Genomic DNA, 22,233 nt, shown 5'->3' with positions numbered 1-22,233 from the left:
GGGGCTGTCGGGCGCGCCATGGCCCGCAAGAAGCTGCACCGGCCCATCGCCGCCATGGCGAAGAAGATCCGTGAGTACCGGGCGCTGAAGAACCGACCGCGGGACTCGCAGCGCTTCGCCCTGGACTATGAGACCATGCGGCGGCCCCTGACGCAGAAGCGGCTGGCGGGGGGGGGGTCGGGGGGGGTGCGGGGGCAGGACGCCCGCCCGCTGCGGGGGCGCTGGGCCCAGGCCCGCTGCCCGCCACCTCCCTGCCTCCCCCTCAACAGGTTGTTTTCTTTGCAGAACATGGATCACGGAAGGGCTTGGGGCTACCTGACCTTCAGAGGTAAAACCGGTTTGTTTGCCCACCAAGAGCTTTGGAGAGCGTAGAGACACAGTGTATGGGAGGGTGGGAGAGCTGAGGGAAAACCGCGGCCTTCCTGCTTAGGAAGTTTGTTTTTATCAGATCTGCTAATCAGAAAATAAGTCTTCCATGGTTTTGTTTCAAACGCTGCAACGCAGCCCTCACAGAGGGTGTCCTGAGGATGGTTGTGGAAGAGGCCGTGCAGGGTAACCTGGGGAAGGGCAACGCCCTGGCAGGGGGTTAGATGAGGTGGCTGGTCTGAAGCTGAGAAAGCAAGGAAATGAACACGAGCGGGTATTGCCGGTGAAATCCTCAGTAAAACAGGAGTGATGGCAAGTAAACTTACATTACTGTGATTTTTAAATTAATGCTCAGAGTTGAGTGAGTGAAATTCCCTTTTTAATAGCTGCTTTATATTAGGCATATGATTGTCACTTACTAGAGTTTCTGAAACATTTCTCATTTCAAGGCTTTAAAGTTCTTGAGTATTTTTAACGGTAAATTTCCCAGGGAACTCTCATCAGTGTAGGGAGATATTACTGTTGTTCCTTAGCCACAGAAACTGAACCAGAGAGGGATGAATGACATTTTAAATTAAGATAATTGAAATTACTTGCCTGCAGTCCTTTGGCGTGTTTCTGTCTTGATTTCCAAGGACAGAAGTAGGATCCCATAATTCAGCAGGGAAGATACGGACCAATCCTTTCAAAACTTCCTTTATTGCCTGTGGTAGCATCTTTGATGCCAGAGAGTTGGCACTTGCTGCACTTCCTGGAGAAAGTTTGTTGTTGATAGTGTTGTCCACTGGTGTCTGTCACGTTTTCGCAGGCAAAGCTGAAGAAGAAGAGAGAGAGATCGACAAAGTCATGTACCATGACTGGCGTATGGTTCCCAAGCATGAGGAGGAGGCCTTCAAGGAATTCACTCCAGTGCCAGAGGAGACCATTCGGTTCCTTCCATACCCACCTCTGCTTCGTGCCATGATCCTTGCACAGTGGCAGAAAGAGGGAAAACCAATCAAAGAGGAGCCAATGATTGATCTGGAGAAGGTCATGTCCTCTCTGTGTCCCAGTGCAAAGAAAAAAGCTACAGGGACACCAGTATAAAGACTTGTTCTATGTCCTGAGCTTCCCACATGCTCTCACTGTGTGTTAGAAGAGTGTCATCTTACAGAAGACCTCCTTGGGTGTGTATCCAGGTTTCCAGCTTTCTCCCCAGCCCTGTACAGTCACCTTATCTGAAAGGAAAGATGGAAATGCATTTGCTTTTTTTTTTTTTTATAACTGATCTCAATTAGCAGGGGAAGCTTCTTGGGTCCCTCTGTAGTCTCTGAATGGCTCCTGCCATCCAGGTACAGTTCATTGAAGCATGATGTCCTTTTCAGCCTGAAAATTGGCTTTTTAAGAACATTTTTGCAGATAATTTGAATAAATGACTGAGAACATCACATTATTTCAGAGAGTTGTGTACTGCTAACAAAAATAAATGTTTTCTTATGTCTGCAGCACAGTTCTAAGAAAACGGTAATTTTTTTTGAGTGTATTGAGATCATCATGAGGTCCAAATGCAGAGCCATTAGGTACCAAATGGAGGCATCGCCACTGGATTCCTTTTAAGCACTGCAGAATCATCTGGTTTATTTACCTATGATGGCCATGAACAACATAGGAGGAACACACTTATCTTTGGATACTTAAGCCTATCCAAAGCTATCCATTTATTATTCCCAGAGGCAGCTGTCAGGAGAAATAATTTTAATTCTGGTGGTGCAAACTATACAGGATTGGCTCTTACTAATTGAAGCCAAACCAATCACCTCTTCCAGTGCAACACGTTGTAGTGAACATTACAAAAATACAACTCCTTAGCACAGGTCTGAGCATTTCATGATCTCTGGCAGCAGCTGTGAATTCTGCTGCTGTGTCAGGAGCATTTGGAGGGTCTAGTCTGAATGTGGGTGGAAGGGCACACAGGCCCTTCTGCTTCATAACCCTACATATCAGTCCCCTTCTGGAGCAGCAGTTTAGTTCTTTCGTCTTTTAGTTTTAGTTTTAGCAATTTTAGTTCTTTTGTAGTAGGTAGTGGAGGTGCTGTGCCACTTCATGCAGCATCCTGAAATCACAAGTAACCTGAAGGGATTAACTGAGGGAAAGCAACAACTGGACTCTGCCCTGCCCAGTGTGTGGGGCAGACCCAGATGGGACCCAGGAACACACGGCACCAGCCAGGAAAAAGGCTGTCATCAGGCAGGAGTGAAGGGATCCATGCTGGCTACCTGGATTTCATGGCACTCCTTACCAGAGGCTCCTGCAGGGTAAGAGGGAAAGCTTTTCTCATGAGTAAAAAGCTGGTCCTACAACAAGGCACAGAGGCTGGGAAGAGCTTGATTTTGTTTTTGTTTTGACCCTTTGTTGTGGTAGAAGCATGGCAGGACACACACCAGGGCTGGGTCACGCGCCTCAGAGGCAGTGGGAGAATCTTGGGGCAGGAGAATCCCAGTGTTGCTGAAGGCACAAAGAGTCTGAGACTGTGAAACCTCCCACTGCAGCTGATGGTAAACAGCATCTCAGGTTTCCACAGCCTCAACTGCCAGGTGCTGGGCTGAGCTGGTGCCTTCCTGTCCTCACTACTGAACCAGCACACAAACCCTGGGCCAGGTGGAGCAAGACCTCACCTGAGTGAGTTTGATAGGGTGAATAGAACAATCCTAGTCCTCTGTCATGCACAGCCAGAAGCTGAACACAACACCAGCACAGGCAGTGCCCTTCCTGATGGGATGCAGACTCACAGTCTGACCACAGTGAACAGGTACTGCAAATAGAGTTCACCAATAGCCCCAGGCAAGGCAAGAAATAACTCACAACCAGCATCCATCAAGGGAGCCAGCCAGAAGCAAAAGCAGATGGAGATAGGGCCATGAGTTGGAACAGACCTTTGAAGATCATCTAGTCTAAAACCCCAAGTTCAAGGGGATCCACCTAGGAGCAGCTGGAGATAGGTACAACTACAGCATAGCTCAGGCACAGACAGAAGGCACAACCTGGTGCTCAAATGAGGCTCCTGGGCCATGGGTGGAAAGGGCCAGTGTACGGGTGGGGCCCAGGTGGGGCTGATCAGGACAATCATGGCGTGCTGGTGGCCTCAGGGCCTTAACACTTGGGGGCAGGGGGGTAGGTGTCTTCGCATAGCACCCTGGGCAGCCCAAGAGCATTGTCCAACTGTGAAAGTCCCCTACAGAAAAGCTGCAGAGCCGTGTTTTGCCATGTGCTGGATTCAATGCCTAGGACACACTGGGAGCTCTCCCAGGACTCAAACCTGTGCATTAACTTCCTGGCTTGTTCAACAGTAAGGGGATGGTTGTCTGAGGCCCTTCCCCAGCGACCCAGGTGGGCACCGGACATGGCTGCCCTTCACTCTCCACCTTGCGCAGACTGCTCCTGGCTGCATCAACAGGAGTCCCAGGGGTTCAAGCTGAATCCCAGAGCCTGTTTCCAAACCTCACTGTTGAGGTGCCTCTAGTAACCCAGGAGGCCTTGCCTGTTCTACCTCAGCCTGGCCTGCACAAGACTGCCATGCAGTTGTTGGTCACAGAGCTGCTCGGGGCAGAAGCTGCTCCTGGCGTAAAGAGGTGGCTCCCTTGTCTACTCTTGCTGTGTACAGCCCTTGAAATTAAATGCAGTTCTGCAAATAAGAACATGTCGAACTGCTGCTGGGACTAAGAGGAACTCCCTTCCTGTGATGCTGAATGTCACCTATTCCTATAGGAGTTGGTGAAGTATTGACAGCAGACATTAGCTGCTGTATTGATAGCAGACATTAGCAAACTGCTGGTTGAGCTGACTTGTTAACCCTGGCAGCTCCCCTGCAGGGCACTCCATGAGGACAACTGCAGCTGACCAGCAGCTGTAGTTATCCTTTCCACCTTTTATTTTTGACACCAGGAGAAACTGCAACTGGCTTGTAGGACCAGCCCCTCCTGCTCTGACCCAGTGAGCAATCCACATCTCATTTCTTGCCATGAAACTGCTCAAAGGTGCACACTTGAGCTGCCATTCTCACCCTTTTAAGTGTCTTGTTGAAGACTTAGCAGAAATCCCAGTGACTACAGGAAGGAGATGCCCCACACTTGCTGATGTTAACACATTTATTACATACAGAACAGATATGGTTGGTTGATAGCATAGGGGACAAAGCATGGGAACATATTCATACAGCAGTCTCTTTACAGAATGCCATCTTCAGACCAAAGAGCGGAGTTTACAGGCCTTAAGACACTTTTTAAAATCCTTTTGTAACGTACAAGATACTTTACATACATCACAGTAGAGATATGACAGGGAAGTGTGTTGAAGCCGGTCAATTCTCACCTTGCTGCCCAGCAGCCACCAAACATCTGCAGGAGCTGATAGCAGAGGCTGGTTCTGCTTAGCTGTAGCTGCCCCCTTGGACATGTGCTTATCTTGAAGGAAAACATGCACTGAGCTGGAAAGGGAACCCATTGGTAGATGCCCAAGACTGGTCTCCTTACGTTGCCAGGGCCAAGTGGGTGACAGAAGAAAAATCACTGTCACTGCAACTGCTAAAACCAGATACAGAACAAGCAGTAAGAGGTAAGAGAGTTGATAGAGTTAAGGAACAGGGCCTACTAGGCTTTGGGGTTTTTTTTATCTTTCAATTAGCCCAAATTTTTACATTTACCTGGCCCTAAGTGATGAAGTGTTACACCTCTGTGGTGTGGTCTAAATGTTGACCCTGTTAACACACTCCGTGTTGTGATCCAGAGAGCCCTTCCTAGCAGAAAGCATTTTGGGAAAGTGAACAAGAAGTCTGGCCTGGTCTGCAGTGCCCTGGTGAAATGTCTCTGGTGCAAGGTCCCCCCACAGCCAGGTACTCCAAGTACCCTTTAGACAAAGGCCAGCCACAGCCCCCAGCGCATCAATGGCTGGAGGACCCTGTCCCACTGGTTCCCCACCTTGGGGCAGAGCCATGTGGGTGCGTGTGTCCTCAGCACCACTCACGGGCATCAGGGGCACCACTGCAGCTTCATACCTTGGTGTATGAGGCCTTTGTTCTCCAGAGATGTCCTCTTGCCTCCTTGCCACAGTGTGTGTGTCTTTTTGAACTAAAGATCTAAAAAGCATTTCTGTAGTGCCTCTGCATCAGGACAGATGCTGCATGTCAGAGCTTCCCCTGGGAATTCTGCAGCCCTGCAGCACCCAAGTAGACCGCAAGCCTTGGGGCAGCCTGATCTGTAGCAACAAGCAGAAGACACAGCTGGGAGCTGCCTAGGAGATGAAGGCTCCCCTGAGCTGTCCTCACACAGCCACGCTGGCAGAAGGACATCCCTGTGAATCCCACACTGCTCAGGGGAGAAACAAGATTGACCACCAGGAGCTTCCAAATTCATTGCTAACAACTGCTCCTCGCTCTAGTCCTGCATATCCAGGAGGGAGCATTCAAAGGAAGCAGAACTTGGCCTTGTGGACACAAGACTGTTCCCACTGTCAGAAAGGGAGGACAAACTGCATCTGGAGCTGCCATGTTCTGCATCTGGAGCTCAAAACCACGCTCCCTGGCCCTGTTTTTTAGCTGCTGATCTTGTAAGCAGGACACACACTTTGGAATTCCCCAGCACTGCTTACACAAGCAGGGCCACCAGAATTTCCCTTGGGGGTTGTAAATTCTTTTCAGGAGTCAGAATTTTCCAGCTTTTTTTACTTAGGACAAAGTCAGTGCTCACCAAGCCAGATAAGAGGTTGAGACTCCTCTCCTGAGGCAAGAGACAGCTCCTCCAAACCTTGACTGCACCTACCCAGCCTTTCCTAAATGACAACCACCGTGTGAAAAAAAACAGCCATCTCCTTCCAGCAGCTCCCAGGATAGGGGGACAGCCTTATGAGTCATGATAATCTGAAGGTGTTAATGCAGAATTCACAGCAGATCAGCTTCATCTGCCCTCTCACCTGTATTTTAAAAGTCAACAAATGCTATGTAGAGACAGGTTTCTCCTGACCCTTTCAGAACCAGAGTTCTTTACTGCATGGTATTTTTGGAAGGAGGAGTTAAAACATATTCCTACCTTTTCTGCTCTCAAAAAGTTAAGGTTCCAGTACCTTTTTGCTACCAGTTTCCAAAGGCCCCGTGGCCTCCATGATCAAACACCAATCTCTCAACTGAGGTTACCAAACAATCCTCTCTGGACACTCAGTCACCCAGCACACAACTGCAGAGACAACAGCAGCAGAGGAGGGAGACTTTCCATCTCTAAGTATGGAGGATGTGTTCCCCACAGTAATGGTACTGCTGCCTTCTCCAGCCAAACAGCAGAAGTGCTGCCCAAAACCTGACTTTTTTTTTTTTTTTTTGAGGGTTCTTTGGACCTGGCTGCTCTCAAGTCTGTGGGACATTATTCTGTGCTTAAGGGTGGACAAGGTGGAGAGTCCACTGGTGAACAAGAAAGGATTTCTGCTAGGGTGCTGCAGAAGTTGTGGTTCACCACCACTGCTTTGGTGGGGGACACCAGGGGAACGTACTTCTCATGCAGGTAGGAGTGAGGCAACCTGCTGGAGAACCTGAGCCACCACCCATCCAGCTGCCAGCTCCCAAGCGCTGGGCAAAGGCTTTGCACAGTTCTAGATCCAAGCTTCACTTCGTCGATGCCCTGCCTGCCATTCCTCTCCTTGTAGATGCCAGCTCAAGAGCAGAACAACGATCCAACCACGCAGAAAGCGCATGGGCCCGAGATGAAAGCTGCAAGTTCAGAGGTTAGAAGGGGGTGACAGTCCGAGGCAGGAGCTGTTGCAGTTGCCTGGGGTCGGTTTCCAGCAGCAGGTTTAATGCAGGTGTTCCGTATGTACATCTTGGTGTTCAGGCGGGAGGAGGGACACTTAAAGAGTGGTGGGAATGAAGAAATTCTCACTCAGGGATGTATGACACCTGCCACACAATAATGTGGCTCCTTTCAGCCTTGGAAAGTACTGGCTTCACTGGGGTGGCATCTCCTGCATTCTCCTCTGTCTCATCATCTTCTCCATCCCCTGAAGAGAGAAAACAGAGTAAAAAAGGCAAGAAAGAAAATCCCGTATTGCACTGCTCTGGAATACTTCCAAAGAGGCTAATTTCCCTGCTACAGTCTCAGCAGTCTGACAACACAGCATGAGCTGAGACCTTCCTTCATGCCTGGAGAATATTTATAGCAACATGGTGCTTTTCTGAAGCATGACTGTAGAGATGGAACAAACCATCTCCAACAGCAGGAAAAACCACTCTTCCTTTTGAGGAAGCCAATGTTTATTTACAACACAGGGCCCCCTCCAGCAGCACCATTGACCACAGGTAACAATGTTTGGAGCTAGTAGAACAGGTGGTTTTATTCTTTCCAAGACCATGAATGACTGCCACCTGCCCTCCCAGCCAGAGGCAGGGGAAACAGAGCACAGTGCTTTTCAGCTGTTGCTCCCCGTGCCCTCTGCCCTGCAGCTGCTCCCATCCCAGATGCCTCCCAGGGCAGCACTCACCGATCCGGAAATCGATGTACCCTTCTCCCCCACTCAGCACCAGGACATTCTTCAGCTTCTGCCCCTCAGTCTCTGTGGCTGCTGTGCTGGGGTTCTCCGAAGGGCTGTCCAACACACTCCCATTCAGGGTTGCTAGGACATTGCCTGGGAGAGGATGGAGGAGCTGTCAGTGCCACTGCTCAGCCCCCATGCAGTTCAGACAAACACACAAACACAAACAATTCCTTCTGCTGGTGGAAAAGCGAAGTCACTGCAGTTTAACCTACTGCCACAATGCTCTGCACATGCTGGAAATGGCATGGACAGCTGCCTGCTGAAGATCAGCTCAAGCTCCTGCTGCAGAATGGACACTGGGCCAAGATCCTTCCAAGGAAGGTCTGTGCTCATCCTTACCAGGCACAGAGACGAAGAACTTGACAGCATCACGATGGCCATGGAAACAGAGCTGTGCCTGAGCCATGGAGCAGTAGGGAATGAAACTGCTGGCTGATTTGTCACTGTTGTCATCGCCATACACATGGATCACCCCACCAGAGCGGCTGCCCTCTCCAGAGGTTGGTGAGGTCTTGTTGGCTGGGGACACAGAGAAAGGCATATCATCCATGTTGGCTTTGAGTCACATTTACATAGGGAATAGCTAAGAGAAAACTCATGAACCTTGAAGGAAAACCTTTAAAGTTTTGGGTCTCTTTAAAGGTCTTGTATAAAGGATGTGATGGAGGAAACCACACTAGACTATACAGTCCTTCTCTTTTAAGCTGGTAACAATCCATTCACGATAACAAACTACATTTTTGCATCAAATCTAGTGTTTGGATACCCAAGAGGCACACATCCTTGATGGTGCTGGGCAACAGTGACCCTAGGACAAGCTACACAAGGTCTCTGGGGTGTTCCAGTAAAGGAAATGCTTTTCTTCCACATGCACCACCACCAGTAGAACAGAAACAGCACTAAAATCAGAATTGCTTGCTCAGTTATCTCTAATTCTGTATTTCGACTTGGGCTGTATTTCAATTATGTGACTTGGACAAAGGACACTTTTACCTACCAGGCTCAAGCCAGGACAGCAAAATAAATATAAACATTCTGATGGAAGAATGAGAATCTGTGTGTGCAGGGGAAAGATCCCCCAGATAAAGGCTGTCTGCACCTCTGTGTGCTTGGGTTTGCTGTGAGCAGCTACAACTGGATGAGGTCACCTGATTGACAGACAGGGCTGGCACGAGCACTTCTAGCTCAACATCTGGCTTCTTTCTTACTGCAACCAGTATCAGTTGCTTTAAAAGGAGATATATTTATAAGGTTATGGACAGCTACAGAAATGTCTTACAGTGAGAAAAAAACCACTCCCTTGATTTCCTGAAAAGGCTAAGGCAAGCACAAATTTGAACTCATCCCCTGCCTTAACTGGTACAAACCCAAACAATTCTTAATGTTTTTCAAAGTCCTCCCTGGTTACAATTCTTAGTTGACTACTTTCAGCTGGCATTGGCCGGCAACTGATGAGAGAAGCATCCTTGGAAAACCAAGGATGGCCAAGGAAGACCTTGGAAGAACAGTCTACTACTGCTTCCTGGAACTCTCTGATTAATTGAATCTTTACAGTCCCCAAGTCAAATATGGCTTACCACAATAAGGGAACTACTGATGAAGAATAAAGTACTTCTGACACAAAACAGAAGAGAGGGATGGTTGATGAGATGGATAAAAATGTTTTTAACCTATGGGAAATGAGAATATTTTCATTACTGTCTCTGGTCACTTTTCTCAGATGCAACTTGAAAGAGTGAGGATAAATAGATAGAGAGAGTGGGATGGCAAGATGGAATGGTGGGAAAGTGACTGCGAATGCAAAGGGGTGCAGAAGGAGTGAAAACTGAAGGAAGGAGGGCATGGACTTACCCCGGAGCCCAAGGAGTTGGCCTCGGTGGAGGACTACAGCTAGGCACAGGCAAGGAGTGGGAAAACAGAGGAACACGGGAAGAGACAGGCCGGACAGGAGAGAAGAAAAGGGTGATTACTGGGAGAAAATTCAGGAATCATCAGAAATGTATAAAACCTAAAGAAACTGCAACAGGAGCTACAGCCTCGGATTACTTTACACAGACGCTGTTCTCACTTACTTTGCTCTTCTCTTACGAATGTTGTATCTCAGTTGGCAGAGGGACCATGGTCACAAGGATCCCTTGCTAAAGTTTCTAGTGAGACTTTACTGCTTAAAACATTTCTACAGAAACACCAGAAGATAATTTAACTGGTTTACAGCAGGGAACAAGCTTAACCCAGAGTTAGGACAAGCAGCCCAAGAAAGAATGGCCTTTAAAACAGGGATTCAGAAACGAGACAGAAATTGTGATGCACAAAGATGACTGTGTCACTGGCTTCCTGGCATCAGTCCCAGGCATGCCCAGCTCCACCAGCCTTAGAGAAGAGCATCTCCACCCTGCTTTCCAAGAGGATTACAATAGGTTTGCTCCTCTTATAGCAGAGCCATTTGCTTCTCAGCTTTCCTGCTAGCAGTGGTGAGAAAATGTCCATTTGGCTGCTTTCTCTTGAAAGCAACTGCAAGCAGCCTCAAATCCTACTCCCTCATAATAATCAGGAACACACCTTCAAAATTAGATGCTGATTTACAGGTACAGAACAGGATTTCTAAGATCTTCAACTATACTTCTAGCTCCAGAGATGCACCTATTAATTACTACTGCTGTGTCTCCTCACTAGGTTGGATTTGGTGTAGAATACTGATTTCTACTTGACTGATAAAGCTGAGCCCTAATTTGAGTAAATGAAACTTTGTTAAGGTCACTTTCTGGAAAACGCTGTCATGGAGACATTCAGCCATCTATGCCAAAACTACATTTCCAGGAGATCTTCCTGGTGACATCTCATTCCATGGCCTCCTTTTGGAGACTTAACACCATTCCCAAAGCTTTGTTTCTCCTGCTTTCCAGTAGCTACAGAATCTTTTCACATCAAGTCACACTCAAAAAAGAAGACTGTATAGATTGTAGAGACGTCATTGGTCCCTCAAGAAGGAGATGGTTTCAATGGAACTAAAAGGGACAGTTACAAATACCTGTTTGGTTTTAAATAGGTCAAATTCATTCAACCCAACACTTAATACCTTCAATAAGAAAGTTACACGAATTTCAGGGTTGCTCATACTCAGAGCTCTTCTTCTGAATATTGCTATGACCAAAAGTGTGTCAGGTTCAGGGTGCAAATGTCTGGAAAGCACTAGCCTGCCAGAGCCTGCTGCCACAGGGCACAGAGGCAAAAGCCTTCTTTTTTTAAGGGAGGATGTAGAATTATCTCCAATAAATGTCACTTACTCTCAGTCAATGGAATGGAGATGACGACACCGTTCCCTGTCCCTACCCAGAGGCGGTTGCCAGCAATGAGCAGAGCTGTAATCCTCACAAAGGAGAAGCCCAGCTTTCCAGTGCCTAGGAAGCATGCAGAAGAGTTGGAGAGTCAGTCATGACCTTGGGCAAGGCCTAATAACACATTTTGATATGGCTCTGATCTCAGGAAGCAATAGACTATTATTTACTGACAGTCCCTACTGCCTCACCTAGCATCTTGCTGACATAAGGCTCAATGTCGACATCTTGCAGATGTTGGTGGCTGTGGGCATGGTAGAGCCTCAGAGTGGAGTCCAGGCGGATGGAAACCCACACTCCATCTCCAATCCATGCCAGCTGTCGCACCTGACTCTCCCGCCGAGGGTGGGCATCAAAGGATTTCTGAAATGCCAAATGGGTGGACCAATGTGAGCTCACAAAAGGTTTGCAATTATCTACACACATACTCCATCTTCCTCAACTGAAAGCACTTGCTTGGGTTTCAAAGCTCTTGGAGAAAACGTGTTAATGCCTGCTGGCCTCAGAACTACAGTACACAGAAAACCCCTCACTTGACATGATGAGTTGTAGAGCAGCTCTGCAGAGATTATTGCCTCTGCAGACCACTTCAGGAGCAAGAGCATTTAGAAACCAAGAGCTTTCACTGTGATCAGTGGAACAGAAAATGCACAACTCCAGTGTAAATTCCAAGGACCAAGTTGCCTTGGCTTGCTGATGGGAAGTTCAAATTCAGCCATCCTCCCTTTGGTTAAAATTATTCCAAGCACTGTCAAATAATTTTGTACTGACACATCTGCACTGGATTTCCACCAAAAGGCTCTAAATGTAATTTTTTCTTAGGTAAGTGGGATTACTGAGGCTTCCTTACTATATTCTTCCTTGATGCCACAATGACCACAGACAGAGCAGTCTTTGACCACATGTGAAGGGAAGCTATAAAGCACACACAGAGATTTGTACAGTACATGGCCTCATAGACTCACTAGTAAACGCAAAGGAAGTACTCAGCTTAGACTTCTATGAAGATTTAAGGTCTGTAAAGGGAAGAAGGAATAAATACCCCCTGGCCAACCAGGTCACAACATGACCCAGATTGACAGTTGGGTCCTCTCATCAGCAACAACAAATGGCTTTGCATTTCCATGCAGCATAAAACAGCTACTAAGAATAAACTCAACACAAGTGTCTGCACACGCACACACACTTGCTCTTACCTCAATCTGCATTGTCTTAGGTTGTATAACATGGATTTTGTTCTTGTAGCCACACCAGACTCTATCATACACAACAGCCATGCAGCGGATGGAATGGTGAGTGTGCCCAAGGTCCATTAGGTGGTAATTACTGAGATCCCACTGACCATCTAAGGTGAAAAACAAGTGTGAAAAGATGCAGTTCCTTCATGACATGTCAGTATACAACAGAATCATCTACCTTCCATGTACATCTAGGCATACAGGTTTGGCTAACACTCAAATGTTTATTTTGCTTATGTCTGTGAACTTCCCATGAATCCATACTAGTATTTTGGGCAAAGCCTTCTCCTTCAAAACACATGAACAAGAAGTTCAGTTTGGTGGGCTGAAAGCTCTCCAAATCTGGCTAATTTAAACTTCCTGAAGCCTAACAAGGCTATGCAAAACTTTAAAGGAAATGTACTATACAGTCCTTGAGGTGAAGCTTCCTTATATCACAGATGGACAACAGTGTCAAATTGAGGATAAGGAATCAATCTCCCTTCTCTCATGCTTGTTCTCTACCTAACCAGGGAAATGCAATGTCCTGCACAGACAGGAGGCCTCTATGTCATGAAGCTTTATCCTATTTCTGATCGGAACAATTTTTATGTGACAATGATCAGACTTGAACTCATGACAAAGGCTGAATCAAAATTCAGGTTGCACAAATCCAGAAATCTCTGTATTTCAGCTTGTTGGAGAAAATGCTACTCAATAACTAAGCTCTTAATATGCAAACATTAGTTATAGTCAGCAAATTCCCATGTGTCAGGCGTGAATGCAGGTGAGAAACTGTTCAAGTCACAGGGAAACAAAACCTACAACAGCAAAGAGGACAAGAAATAAAGAGTTCAGAAAACATCTTGAAGTGACAAGATTAAGGCATATCAAGAGTACTCAAATATCTCTCTTTTGCAACAAGAAAAACTGACCAAGTGTAATCCAAAGGGTCCATCTGTTTGGGCCTTACAGAGAATCCCTGCTTTTCCTGCTGTGTGTGCAGTGAGCAATTCCATAGTCCAGCCTCTCTGAGAAGCAGCAAGTCCATTTGCAACTGTTCAGATACAGTCTCCCTGAGCTGTGCAGAGCTCCCTTTGCATTCCCTGCTACTACTATTTTGCGAGTGCACAGAACACCAATATGGCCCAAATGCATCACACCAAACAAGCACATCTCAAACAACTGCACAGCAGGTGTATTCCTGGACGTGTTGTGTTCACTTTGCATGTGCTCCACAGACACACGTTTTTGTTCAGAAAAGCTCAAGAAATGGTGTTCAAGTATGTCTTGGATGTTTCAGGATATGGATTACATGTGTATAATGCTATGTATTTTAACCCTGTGTGTACTATGGCCAGTCAGCATTTAATCAATTGCTATGGTTTCAGCCAAGTTAGGTTTTCTTCTATTCCATGGATTCTCACCTTCTCCCCGATGGAATATGGCTAATGTTCCATCTGCCAGAGCAACAAGGACTCTCCCTTTCACATGCCTGAAATCACAGAAAAGTAAATAGTTCCAAAAATTTGTAGAAGTGACTAATAAATCCTTTCTGATTTCCACACACACTCATTTTATGTTCCCTCTACACCTCCCCTTTAGTTCAGCACTTTCAGGAACACCCTACAAGGGCTGAAGGTCATACCACCTACCTTTGTTGTATTAAGATCATCCATAAACTTCATGTCAAGGTTAACTTTTCCTTCACGCTATAAAACCCATCAATTTCAACAAATTTCACCTAGTTTACACCCCAATGAAATTTTGCCTTTCTCCTCCCCATTTATTTCCTCCAGATACTGCTAATTAGTATTTTATTCACTGAATTGGGTCGGGTCTGCAAATGAGCAGAAAAATGGTTTTCCAACAACAAAAACCCTGGGAAAATTTCCTCACAAACCAAAGCACTTAGAAGAGTAGAGAAAAAAGATGACTGACAAGGAGCTGCTACCACACAGCAGTGTGCCCTGGTGGCCAAGAAGGCCAACACAATCCTGGCATGCATCAGGAACAGTGTGATCAGCAGGACCAGGGAGGTGATCCTGCCCCTCTACTCAGCCTTGGTGAGGCTGCACCTTGAGCCCTGTGAGCAGTTTTGGGCACCGCAGGATAGGAAGGACATTGAGGGGCTGGAAAGGGTGCAGAGAAGGGCAACCAGGCTGATGAGGGGTCTGGAGAACAGGTCTGATGAGGAGAGGCTGAGGGAGCTGCGGCTGTTCAGCCTGGAGAAGAAGAGGCTGAGGGGAGACCTCACTGCTCTCTAAAACTGCCTGAGAGGAGGTTGTGGTGAGGTGGGTGTTGGGCTCTTCTCCCAGGTGACCAGCAATAGGACAAGAGAAAATGGGGTCAAGTTGCACCAGGGGAGGGTCAGATTGGATATTAGGAAAAATTTTTCCCACAAAGAGTGGTGAGGCCTTGGAAGGAGGTGGTGGCAGCACTGTCCCTGGAGGTGTTAAAAAAACATGTAGATGTGATGTTTCAGGAGATGGTTTAGTGGTTGGGGGTTGTAGGGTGGATGGTTGGGCTTGATAATTGGTCTTTTCCAACCTTGCTTATTCTGTAATTCTATCTGAAATATCTCTAGACACTGAGCCTTCTCATTCAGTGACCATTAGCATGCACACTTACACTAGACTCAGGACAGAGTCCTTCAGCTTTATTGAGTGCAGACACTTCTTCCAGTTGGATACAGCCGAGTGCACATAAAGCCTGTGAGAAAGGACAAGCCAAGGGTTAGCAGCAAGGCCCCACACCTCCAGGCTTGAGTGTTTTCTTCTGTTAGGGAAGGGGGAGGTTAGGTAAGAAAGTGAGGTTAAACCCCTGTGTCCATGATGAGCTGGGGGCTCAGAACTACAACAAGCAAAGAAAATTACTCCAGAAACAAGACATGAATGAAAGGTGTGTGGACATGACAAAAGGAGCCCAGAAGAGAAGGGAGGTGCTGGCCCAAGGGAAACCTACCAGCCATTCTGCGCTCCCAGCCACATGGTGGGGGCAGCACTGGTGCAAGTCCCAGCAGCATCCCCATGCAGTTCCTGATCTGGCAGTGCTGTGCTTGACTCCATCTTCAGCTGCCCATGCTCCCTGGAGAGGCAGAAGGACAACATTAGAGGCTTTTACAAGGCACACAACGTCTCATCTAGGCTCCCAGTCTGGCATTCACCAGCAGGCAAAGGCAGCTGTTATCCAAAAACAGCTTCTCTCTCCTCAGTGGTTTTAACTGTTTGATTCCTGAGCCTGAAATTTGCAAAACTTCCTTTATTTTCCCTGCCAGTGCAAACAGACAGTACTTCAAATTCATGGAATCTAACTTCACTTGGTGTTTGGCAGTACTATTACAAAAGCAGTATTTTCTCTGTTCATTTCCAATTTAAACAACTTACAACTTGGTCATTTATGAACAATTTCTGTCAAAAACTTCCACTTTGCACCTCAAACCATCACATCAGACTCATTTATCTTAACAATTTTGGAGTGGTGAATACACTTTCCTCATTACCTTTGTAGCACTTTAGAGATATTTCGAGAATAAATCAATCACCATTTTTACAAAATTTTAATGTTTTCCAGGGAAAACATCAAGTGCACAAGTACTTTGGAAGATCTGTCTGAACACGTCATAACCAGAGATCGAATATTCACACTTAAACAGATGATACCGTCTGCTGCAGGCTGAACCACGTTTATTTTTATTTCATTTCTTTCTCTCCCTATCATCCCATCTGTAATACCATTTGGGCACAAAACCGAAAAAGGTTTATCAGAAGATCAGGCTATTTCTCATATCAAAAAGCTTATGAAAACAGAGCTGATAATAAGTGAACTGGCACTTTCGCCCCAGACTGCCTACCCGTTCTGCCTCAGAGGTGCCTGTGCATGGACTGGATCTGTAAAGACGTGCTCTGTGAGGGGCCCAGACCGGGCCTCAGAAGGTTCTGCCTCACTTGGACCAGTCTCTGGTACCTCCGTAGCTTCTGTTGCCTCCTCAGTAGATTGGGACTGGTTCATCTTCCCATTGCAGACAGCAGCCACTTCACCTAGAAGACCAAGAATAGTGTGAGATCTACTGGAGAATGAGCTGGTAAGCTATCCATGAAGAAATCACAGAATCATAGAAAGTTTTGGGTTGGAAGGCACTTTAAAGATCATCTAGATCCAACCCCCCTGCATGGGCAGGGACACCTCCCACTAGACCAGGTTGCTCAGAGCCCCAATCCACCTGCCCTTGAACACTTCCAGGGATGGGGCAGCCACAGCTTCCCTGGGCAACCTGTTCCATTGTCTCACCACCCTCATAGTAAAGAATTTCATCCTAATGTCTAATCTAAATCAGGCTATTTTTAAATTTATCCTTCCTTGACAAAGTCAGTCGAGCCCCGAGCCTTCACTGCAGACAGCAACTCATCTTGTGTTCTCTTCCTGGATGGGGAACAGAGGCTTATTTTAAAGTGAGGCACAATCTGTGACAAGGAAAACATCTGAAGTCCTCCGGGGCTGCCCACTGTGCTATGGGGTCAGCAAGGGCATCATTATTATTTTCCTATGGGCTTAACTGACTTGACAAGATTACATGGTTCAGAGGAGAAAGCAATGAGAACAGAAGCAATAGTAGCAGGGCAAACACATCACCTGTCCAAAATACTCTCGTACATGACCCTTGGAACCAGGCTGCAGGATATGGATCACTTCAGAGAGAAGAGGGCTGTAAAAAGCAACGTACCCAAAAAGGCCCTTGGTCTTCTTGTACCACATCAAGAAACTGCTTGAGGCCTCTTAAGTAATTAAGTTAGGAACAGAAGGATGCAGCTGTAAGACTGGAGGCTCATGTGGGACTGGCTGTAATTGGACTGCCATTGAGTTTTAAGTCCCAAAACTTACTCTGTCCCTTGTCCAGTACAGGTGTGTCACCACGTGAGGAACAGTTGCTTCGTGGCACATTGCAGCGGGTCGCACAGCCCACCAGAGTGATTCCTGCCAAGACACCATCTGTTCCAGATGACTCTTCAGGATTCACGTCTCCCTCCAAAAAGATCTCCCCTGGAGGATAATCACTCTCACTGGCCGCTGAAGGGCAAAGAACAGATTATCCCATAAATCCAGCTGTCACTGCTAATGAAATGGGACGAAAGATGCTGACTCTCAGGGCCTGATACCCTGGGGAAGCACCACAGCAAACCCCCTTATCCCCAGCATTAACAGCCAGGGCAGCTACAGAGCCCTCCTGAACCTGAGCAGACTGTCTTGTTCCCAAGAACCATCCTTTACACAACAAAGGAACAAGCTAGTAAATGTTCAACAGCAAAGGACCTCCATGGAAAGGTCCTACAAGGCAGCAAGATCTGAATTATGGTTTTGAGGACAACTACAGAATGCAGTGGGGTCCAAGGGTTGTCTCTGAAATGAGGACACTACTTTTGTCACTCATAAGCGGAGCAGGTGACCCTGTGCAGATCACAGCCAGTGCTTAGGCCCCACTTACCAGGGATGCTGGAGATACAGAGGACATGAGCATTGCAGACAGTGAACTGGTCGACCACTGTGCCAGGCTGATTGGCATCAATAATTACTACTTTACTTGTTGATAGTGTACTAGTGAGGATCCAGACACGACTGGATGTGGCATCCATTTCATGGAGCTCCTTGGCCTTCAAGAGAGCAAACACATGGACAGCATCAGTGCCCCTCTCAGACCAGACTGAGTGTTATCAGGGCTTGGCAACATTTACACATGCAAATACCACACTGCTGCCTCCAAAGAGCCACATCTCTTCCTAGCTGATGCAAATAAACAATATGAGCTGTGCACATTTCATCCACATTGCCACACCGGTATCTGGAACACTGACCAAAGAGCCTGTCTGGCTCCTTAGGGCACAAGGAGCTTGGCCATTAATTTCTCTTCTGAGTTGTCTGACTAATCAATCACTCAACATTCACTTCAGACAGGATGCCAGGGAGCTGGGGTGCACCACCAGCTTAAGCAAGCTGATCTCAGAAGACTACAGAGCAGCAGTGTAGGACAGCTGTGGAAAACAAAACCCAAAAACCAGAAAGAAGAAAATGTTGTATTATTTTCTGCAAATTACAGCTTGTTTCTTAGGAAAAAAAAAAGAGCTGGAAAAAATTTCAGGAGCTTAAAATTCTGAACCAAATGGACTCATGGACTCTGCAATGTCTATGTTCTTTTTCCTTTTCAACAAAGCTTTGCCTGAATTTATTTATTATTTCTTTAATCTACAGTACTGAGGACTCCATGATCTTCCTAACAACTTCATCAAGCACTTAATTACCCTTAATACTAGGAATTCTTTTTTCAAAATTCTAAGCATTTTAAAATGCAGAGGTTGGAAAACTTTATCCTTAAAGATTCAACCCAAATCACACAGAAAGTTACTGAACATCCCAACCCTGCCCCACAAGATGATGCCTCAGAAGTAAAAGTGAGAGCCCTGCACAGCACAGTACAAAGCTACTGAAAGAGGGGGCATGTCAGAGATCAATGACAAAAAACACCAGAGAGGAGAAAAAAAATATCCATTTTCTTTTCCAACCTTTTTCTTCTCAGGAGATGTATGGTTACTCTTGTTGTTCTCGCCTTCAGCGTCCCTATCACAGGTGAGGGGATCACGTCCAGGATCCAGTTTCTGTCCACTCCCAGGCTCCTGCTCCAAAGGTCTCCACCCAGTGAGATTGACTCCAGCGGCACACCACAGCTAAGTAACAGACAGGGGAATCTTAAACTAAGACATAATCGACAAGACATAGGCAGATTTGATGGAAGTAAGATTAAGGTTCTCTGTAACCTAGCAAAAATCACTGCTTTTTTAGAGATGTGACTAAATAAATAAAGATAATGAATCAGATTCATCAATTAAAACAGGCTTCTAAAATGTTCTCGTATTTTTCTGACTCTGGGGTTTCTAAGTCACTGTAGCAGAACAAGCAGGACATGGCAGATATTACTAGCTTGGGGTACAAGCAGCATGGGCACCTAACAATGACAGGGATTGCTCAGCTGAGGGCACATTCAGTGCACCTCTGTTCCCTAGCCCCCCTCCTTGCACTCTTCTGCTTCCTCACACACCCCCTTTGCCTAAAAATCAATGTTGGCCTGACCTTAGAGAGCTGTTTACAGAACTATTAAAAAGCAAAAAATGAAATAAAATTTTTAAAAGGAAAAAAAAATACCTGCTGGTTTAGCTGCCTACATAACACATGTAGAGTGAAAGGACACCACATATTTTCTGAAATCAAACTTAGCTAACCTCCTATGAGCTACTTCCAGATAGTTTTTTAGAAGAATGCTCAGAATAAGGCTACAGAAATACATACCAGATTTATTCAAATCATAAAGGAAAGATGCTGAACAGAGTATTATCAAAAGTTCACACTAATCTTCTCAAAACAACTAACAGCATAATAATGATCTTACATCATCAGAGTGACATCTAAAAATCAGCTCCAAATGAAGTTAATGACAAACTGCCTATTTCAAAACAACTGGCTACAGCTACTGCAGAGAGATGACCACCTATTCTCAACTGCATTTCTATTGAAAATATTCTAGCACTGACAGACACAGCTTCCCAAAATCTGCTGTCACCAGTGAAGCCTGATCAACAGCAGAATCTAAAACAGAATGATGAAATGCGTTTTTACTTTCACATTGTTTTCATGAACTTGGAGTTTTGTAGTATATCTTTAACAGTCTTAGCAATAGCCTTATAAACACCAAATGTTGCTGATACTATACAAGAGTTGTCTCAAAAAAGCGTAAGATCTAAGACCTGGCAACAAGAACCTGTGGAGAATTCTGTCCTTACAGAGAAGAGCTTCATACCTCTCTTTTCCTTACATTTTAGAAACTACCAAGTAAGGAAGCAGAAGGTAGAATTTGGAATACATAATGTAAAAAAAACCAAACCAACACAAAAAAACCCCAGACTGTTGTAAAAATTGCATGTTTAGCCACCAAAATAATTTGCTTTTTCCATGTCCCCTTTCTGGACTGGAATGGTATGCAGAGATAACGTACCTTCATGGTTGGGTCCTTCTCTACTAGTGGGCGACAATAGACAGGCACAGGGACATTCTTCATGCGGTTGTCCTCCTGACCACCATTGGGACTCAGCTGTGGGGGAAGAGAGACAAAAAAGACAGTATACAGCTGTACACACCAGGTTCAGTTTAGAAAGATGGTAGAATTTAACTTTCTAGCCTCAACAATGGGTGCTGCTGAGGCTTCATCTCACAACTGGTTTAAATAGAGTACCTACAGGGGGGGGAGCTGCCTATCAGAGAGACTGCCTCTCTCACCAGGCTACAGTGCCCTGGTTATGGTCAACAGAGGCCACATACTGCACTGCTGATGGAGAAAGGGAGGCTCCCTGCAAAGATGTCAGAACACTGGTGTTCCCTTCCACTCATCCACTTTCCAGCCACACTGCAAGACTCCTTCCTTTCAGGTGGTCTTTGACCAATCAAATGCGTTGAAAAATGAGGCTGATGACATTTGATTTTGTGTTACTGCTGGGCAGAAGTAGGAGCAAACTGCACTGCATGTGGTTTTTCATTGGTAAAGTTCTCAGAGTATAAATGAAATATATAATGTTTGTGCCCAATTCTAACAAAGGAAAGAAAACCAAATACTGGGCTTTGGACAAAGAAATTGAATTATTTTTGGTTTAGGGAAGGTTCTTTCAGCACCTTCATGCAGAGGGATGCCCCCTCCACTGAGTCTGGTAGAGACACAGGAAAACTGAATTTCCCTGCACTTACCATACAAATAACGCACCAAGATCTCAGGCTAAGGTTACCAGTAGAAGAGTCCCTGGTTTCACTATGAGGGAGGATGTCCCCCCAGCCTGGGTGGAGCACAGTCCCTACCTGCTTGTACTTGGCAGGGAGGCTCCAGCCACAGGCCTGCAGGCGCCCGTCGTCATTCCGCACATGCTCTCGGACCTGGCGGTACTGCTCCCGCTTCTGCTCACGGCGTGCTGAGGAGGTGCAGTCACTGGGGAGAGAAGCAGCACACTTATCTCTCAGCCCGGGGCTAAGACACAGGCTGAAGATTCAGGGAGTGTCACCACAGCAGGGGCAGGAAACCCCAAACCAACCAAATTCATTTTACAAACAGATGCAGGAGAGCAGAGAGAAAAACTCCCTGAGAGAAGAGCAGACCGAGGCTTACTAACCTCTAACTCCCTGTCACCTGAGCAATGTGGCAGGCCCAATAATTGTCATCTCCACTTCAGTGCTCTGAGAGCCCTGCAGAAACAGGGCATCAGCCTTCCTTCCATAAGACCTGTGAGCCATTACACCAATTTTTGCTTAGCTGTTAGAATGAATCAGTCTTACGGCTCCAACAGGAAGGCATTTTGAGTTCTTCCCTTCTTCATTATAGAAAACTATTTATTCTTATGTCCATTTTAAAGCCTTCTCTGCTGACAAGGAAAATGTGCACTAACTGCTGTTGAAACTGCTGGTTCCAAGAGAACAACTCCAGCTTTGCACTGGCAAAGGTTAAAAGAAAAATTGATCTGTGAGGTCTTGAGATATATTTTAATATAAACAAAGGCTGTTTAGATATCAGCTCCAGCTCTCAATAGGTTTTTAAAGTAACCTTCTAAGGTACAAACAACATCAGCAAAAAAAATCCCATCCACAACAAACCCCCCTCCACACACACAACACACACACACACACACACAATGATATACACACTTAAAATAAAAACAACCTCCTGCCAAAACAAAACATTT

General features: G+C 46.2%; 2 protein-coding genes across 2 annotated transcripts in view; one reads left to right on the top strand and one right to left on the bottom strand.

Annotated features, from left to right (window-relative positions):
* Positions 1-18: 18 nt before the first annotated feature.
* Positions 19-1,452, top strand: MRPS34 (mitochondrial ribosomal protein S34). Its single transcript, XM_010005064.1, has 2 exons — positions 19-328; positions 1,175-1,452. Exons 1-2 carry the CDS (start codon positions 19-21, stop codon positions 1,450-1,452), a joined length of 588 nt encoding a protein of 195 aa, XP_010003366.1.
* A 5,647-nt stretch (positions 1,453-7,099) lies between these two features.
* LOC104395360 (C-Jun-amino-terminal kinase-interacting protein 3) overlaps positions 7,100-22,233 on the bottom strand; it is a 35,530-nt gene continuing 20,396 nt past the window's right edge. The window contains exons 10-25 of the mRNA XM_010005050.1: positions 21,359-21,485; positions 20,508-20,603; positions 19,024-19,185; positions 17,952-18,117; positions 17,351-17,536; positions 16,323-16,509; positions 15,434-15,556; positions 15,101-15,181; positions 13,897-13,964; positions 12,449-12,597; positions 11,444-11,615; positions 11,202-11,315; positions 9,769-9,807; positions 8,257-8,436; positions 7,864-8,007; positions 7,100-7,383 (exon numbers count right to left, since the gene is read on the bottom strand). Of these exons, the coding sequence (XP_010003352.1) occupies positions 7,262-7,383; positions 7,864-8,007; positions 8,257-8,436; positions 9,769-9,807; positions 11,202-11,315; positions 11,444-11,615; positions 12,449-12,597; positions 13,897-13,964; positions 15,101-15,181; positions 15,434-15,556; positions 16,323-16,509; positions 17,351-17,536; positions 17,952-18,117; positions 19,024-19,185; positions 20,508-20,603; positions 21,359-21,485 (2,116 nt within the window). The 3' untranslated portion in view covers positions 7,100-7,261. The remainder of the gene's footprint in view (positions 7,384-7,863; positions 8,008-8,256; positions 8,437-9,768; positions 9,808-11,201; positions 11,316-11,443; positions 11,616-12,448; positions 12,598-13,896; positions 13,965-15,100; positions 15,182-15,433; positions 15,557-16,322; positions 16,510-17,350; positions 17,537-17,951; positions 18,118-19,023; positions 19,186-20,507; positions 20,604-21,358; positions 21,486-22,233) is intronic.

Source organism: Chaetura pelagica, unplaced genomic scaffold, assembly GCF_000747805.2.
Source record: "Chaetura pelagica isolate M959 unplaced genomic scaffold, ChaPel_1.0 scaffold309, whole genome shotgun sequence".
Taxonomy (NCBI): domain Eukaryota; kingdom Metazoa; phylum Chordata; class Aves; order Apodiformes; family Apodidae; genus Chaetura; species Chaetura pelagica.
This window is presented reverse-complemented; position numbering and strand designations above follow the sequence as displayed.